This window comes from Lactuca virosa, chromosome 3 (assembly GCF_052849685.1).
Source record: "Lactuca virosa cultivar CGN04683 chromosome 3, Lactuca_virosa_CGN04683_v6, whole genome shotgun sequence".
Classification (NCBI taxonomy): Eukaryota; Viridiplantae; Streptophyta; class Magnoliopsida; order Asterales; family Asteraceae; genus Lactuca; species Lactuca virosa.
Window position 1 is genome coordinate 147,687,327 of NC_136428.1, and position 5,052 is coordinate 147,692,378.

Genomic DNA, 5,052 nt, shown 5'->3' on the forward strand with positions numbered 1-5,052 from the left:
TGTCACAGATCAAGCATGTTGATCATACTAGATTGATAAGCATTAGTTTTGCTAGTGAATTGGTGTGATTACTTAGTTTGTCGTTTGATATTTTGGAAATGATAACAAATTGTATTATATATGATTTGATGATTGTTTTATGGAGACTTAATAGTAATCTTTTGCTACAATTTAAATTAATATATTTCGTGTTCCCTTTTGTATGTTTAGAACTACTTACAGAATATTAATTTATTCAAATTTCCACAATCGATCATACTCTTGGAAGTAAGTAGTGATTTAAGATTTTCATGGAGAATTAGTAGATTGTGTTGGATTAAGTGTCTAAGCCAATAACTAAATTGGTATATATTTGAATTAAAAGCCAATAACTAAAGTTGTAGTTTTTCAATAGTTGAACAAGAGAAGGACTCTAGAAGGTTCCTAGGGTTGGACGAAATTTGGTTTAATCCTTAGGGTTTCTAGATTATTCCATATGGATAATAAGGAAACTAGATAAAGTCAAGATTTGAAATAATATTATATTGTTTCAAATTAGGGTTATCTAGGGTTTTCCTATCATCTATAAATAGGAACCTTAGCCTATAATTTTCGGCGACTCTAATTCTTAGAAGGATAGCTGAAAATCTCATCCCCTCTACTCTCTCCTCTCAAGTCTTCTATTGCTAGGTTTTGGGTACAAACCATTAGAGGCATTGGATTTTTGGTGCTAGCTTTCCAAGAGATTTGAAGAAAGGAATTACTTTGATTATTTACTATCATAATCAAAAGGTATGTAAACCTTAATCCCTTGTAATTTTAGATTATTGTAGGGATTCCTTAGGGTTCTTGATGTTCAATTGTTTATTGTTTATTGCTTTCAATAGAGAAAACCTAGATCTAAATAGGTTGCATGTGAACTTAAGGATTAAGTTATTTCAGCCACATGTTTAATTATAACCTATAAAACCTATCAATGGTATCAGAGCCATAATTTTCAATTGATTATGCATAATGTTGAATAGATCAATATTAGGGTTTATAGTAATTAAACCCTAAGGGATGAAATTTCGAAAATGGATAGGGTTCTTGAAACCCTAGCCTCTACCCCTTAAATTTTCAAAATTGCTAGGGTAAGGTAGGGTTTATCTAGTTTTCTTAATTATTGTTTTAAAATACTTAAAATAGAATAATTAAAATTTGATAACCCATACCCTAATTTTCGAAAATTAGATAGGGTTATGGATTAGGATTAAATTTGAATTATTTGATTAATTCTTTAATAGTAAATAATTATTTATGCCACAAATGATTTAAATTAATTTAATTGATAGTTAATTAAAAGATAAAGATTAAATTATAATTGGTTTAAATTTAATTGAATTAAAAAGTTTAATTTAGACAATTTAAAGTTTAAACCTTGTATTTTGAAATGTTTTAAATACACCTTATATATATTATTAAAAGTTAATTACTATATGTATTAGAAAAATGAATCAAATAAATTGTAGGTCTCATTCACGAAACCATGCTATAAAAAAGGTATAAGGAAGCAACCTATAAATTGGTCGTTAAATGGGTGTCCACTCCCACTCCTGTGTGGTGGAGGATCGTTAGCCGAACTGGTTTGATAGGGCATAATCTCATTAAAAGTATAATGATATAAAAGTATTAGAACCTTATTTAAATATCCCACAATAGCTACTCTAGGAAAAATGTGAAAAGTATGTTAATCCATGAAAACGCACATCATACTTTATATGTCTTTAGTGGAGCATGTGTGGTTAACCAACACACTAATTGTGACTTTAAAGAGAAATGATGGGCATCTTGAAAATTATCATTGTTAATGGAGCATGTGTGATTAACCGACACATTAATTAGAGATGATAAATGACATCGACGTTGCCAAGCGTGTTATCATGGTTATTCATATCTTGTTTGTGCTCCACAGAATCCTAGTCACAAATAGAAGAGCATAATCTGAGATTAAACATGCCATTGGTAAGATTCAATGACTCTTAAAAAGCTCTAGGAATTTCATACATTGAAATTGGTGAATTGTTTTACCTACCTTCATAAATTCTCAATAAGATTACGACATTCCTCTTCTTAGTTGGGAATTGTTATATTGGATCCTATCCTTGAATATTTATTGTGGGTTAAAATATTAAGGAATTTATATCAACTAACTAAAACTCTTCTTCTCCTATAGATGTCTACTTCCAATGGTGATTCTACTGTTGCTTAAACCTCAACCAACAACAACTTCACTCTACTATCAATCCACTCCAAAGAGAAATTATATGGTCCAAACTACATGGACTGGATGCGAAATCTCAAAATGACTCTTCAATATTAGGGCAAAGAATATGTCCCCGATAAACCTCTACTTGAAATCGATGTGTCAACTACTACTCCAGAAGAGCTTGCCACCTACAAGAAACACTATGACGACGCAACAAGGGTCGCTTGCATAATGGTTGCAACCATGGTACCTGAGTTGCAAAAGTTCTATGAGGACTTTTGGCCATACGAGATGTGCTTGGATCTTGCGGAAAAGTTTCACAAGAAAGCACGTCAAGAAATGTATGAGGTCATCAAGGCGTTAACGACTTACAAGTTAAAGGAGGGAGAGTCTGTCTGCAACCACGTGCAGAGAAAGCAGAGATACGTGGAGCGTTTGGAAATACTCAATGTGTCTTTTGACAAGGAGTTGAACATAGACATGGTCCTAAACTCCATGCCTCCCAGTTATGATCAGTTTATCTTAACTTATCATTTGAACAACACAGAGACCACATTGACCCAACTCCACAACTTATTGCAGACATCTAAATCTGGGATGAAGAAAAATCAGGTCCCTTCTGCTACAAGTGCTCCTGTCCTTTCAATTGGACAAAACATAGCAAAGAAGAGGAAGGCTAATCCTCAAACGAACTAGAAGGTCAAGGCCCATGCTGGATCGTCTAGCAGTGGGTCAAAGGCAAAGCCCAATTCAGATATTCCTGCTGGTAGTGATCCCAAAGAGGCCACTTGCTACTACTATAATGAAAAAGGACATTGGAAACAAAGCTACCCTAAATACTTGCAAGATTTGGATGGCAAAGTCAAGCCATATTCGGCAGGTATATACACTATTCAAGTCAATAAATCACAACTTACTCGTTCTTGGGTCCTTGATACAAGATGTGGTTTTCGAGTTTGTTCTAATTTGCAGGGGTTAAGAGAAAGGGAGGAGGTGTAGAATGTAAGAATAAATTTGATCATGGGGAATAGGTGATCTTCACCTGTTACCAAGATTGGAACTTATGGTCTTGTGCTCGGTGGTGATGTTAGAGTAGATTTGATTAATTGTTGATATTCATCAGAAATGACGCGCAACGTTATTTCTTTTCATGCATTGTTCAGACAAGGTTTTTGCTATTCTTTTGATGATATGAATGGTTCGATTTTAGCTTATAAAAATGGTGTTTTTATGTTTAAAGCTTTACCTAGTAATGGTGTGTATGAAACTGTGATTTGTGTTGATAGCTTAGTGTATCTCACATTGATTTGTCAAATGGTGTATTTAAAGCATACTTGTGGCATTGTCGTCTTGGACACATTAACAAGAAACGCATCGCCCAACTCCAAAAGGATGGAGTGTTGGAATCATTTCACTTAAGGTCAGATGATGAATGCGAGTCTTGTCTTTTGGGTAAGATGATAAATCACCTTTCACTGGGTCTTGTGAAAGAGGTGAAGGTTTGTTAGATCTCATACACACAGATGTGTGTGTACCCTTCAAATCTACCACAAGGAATGCCAACCGATTCTACATGACATTTACGGATGATTATAGAAGATATGAATATATCTACTTAATCAAACATAAATTAGAAACCTTTGAAAAGTTCAAAGAGTTTAAACACGAGGTTGAGAACTAATTGGGTAGGAAGATAAAGATGCTCCGATCAGACAGAGGCGTAGAGTATCTTAGTATCGAGTTCCATGACTATCTTAAGGAATGTGGAATAGTTTCACAATTCACTCCTCCTAGGACACCACAACTTAATGGTGTGGCTAAGAGGCGTAATCGGACCTTGTTAGACATGGTTCGTTCCATGATGAGTCGAGCTTCCCTTCCTATTTTCTTCTGGGGGTATGCCTTAGAGACAACTGCCCATATCCTTAATCTTGTCCCTACTAAGAATGTTGCCAAAACACCTCACGAGATGTGGACTAGAAAGTTCCCTCGCTAGCCCAAATCAAGGTTTGGGGTTGTGAATATTTTGTTAGACGAGAGACTCATGACAAGATAGAACCTAGAAGGGAGAGGTGTATTTTCATTGGTTACCTACAAAAGTATTTTGGATACTTGTTCTATAGCCCTAATGAGAACGTGGTTTTTGTAGCTCGAAATGGAGTCTTTTGCGAGAGAGAACTCATATTCAAAGAGGAGACTGGGAGTACTATTTACCTCGAAGAGATTAAGGAGTCAACCCGTGAAGGAACCTTAGAAGACACTAGCTCTCAACAAGAGGATGAGACTCCTATTGACCCTATTGACAAATCATTACCTCTTCGTCGATCTAGTAGGGTTAGCATGCCACCTGAGTTCTATGGTGTCCGTATAAAGTCAGATGGTGGCACATTTATCAATGATGGTACACTACTAATTTAGATGAACCAGATAACTACAAGGAAGTGATGGCGAACCCTAAGGTTGCCAAGTGGAAAGAGGCAATGGATAACGAGATCCAGTCTATGTATGATAACCAAGTTTGGAATTTGGTTGATCATGTTCCAGGTCGAAAGACAGTTGGGTGCAAATGGATCTTCAAGAAGAAGATCGACATGGATGGAAAGGTACACACTTTCAAGGAACAACTGGTTACGAAGGGCTGTACTCAAACCCAATGGATTGACTATGATGAGACCTTCTCACCAGTGACTAAGATAAAGTCTAGCCGGATAATGTTGGCCATAGCTTCCTTTTATGACTATGAAATATAGCAGATGGATGTCAAAACTGCTTTCCTCAATGGGAAGTTGGCTGAGGATGTTTACATGAGACATCCAGAGGGTTTT

General features: G+C 35.6%; 1 protein-coding gene across 1 annotated transcript; it reads left to right on the forward strand.

Annotated features, from left to right (window-relative positions):
- Nucleotides 1-2,470: 2,470 nt before the first annotated feature.
- Nucleotides 2,471-2,923, forward strand: LOC145164156 (uncharacterized). Its single transcript, XM_079082880.1, has one exon. It carries the CDS (start codon nucleotides 2,471-2,473, stop codon nucleotides 2,921-2,923), a length of 453 nt encoding a protein of 150 aa, XP_078939006.1.
- The last annotated feature ends 2,129 nt before the right edge of the window (nucleotides 2,924-5,052 follow it).

What these genes read in the sequence shown, in the direction of transcription:
- LOC145164156 (XM_079082880.1), top strand. Translation starts at nt 2,471, where the DNA reads ATGGTACCTGAGTTGCAAAAGTTCTATGAGGACTTTTGGCCATACGAG.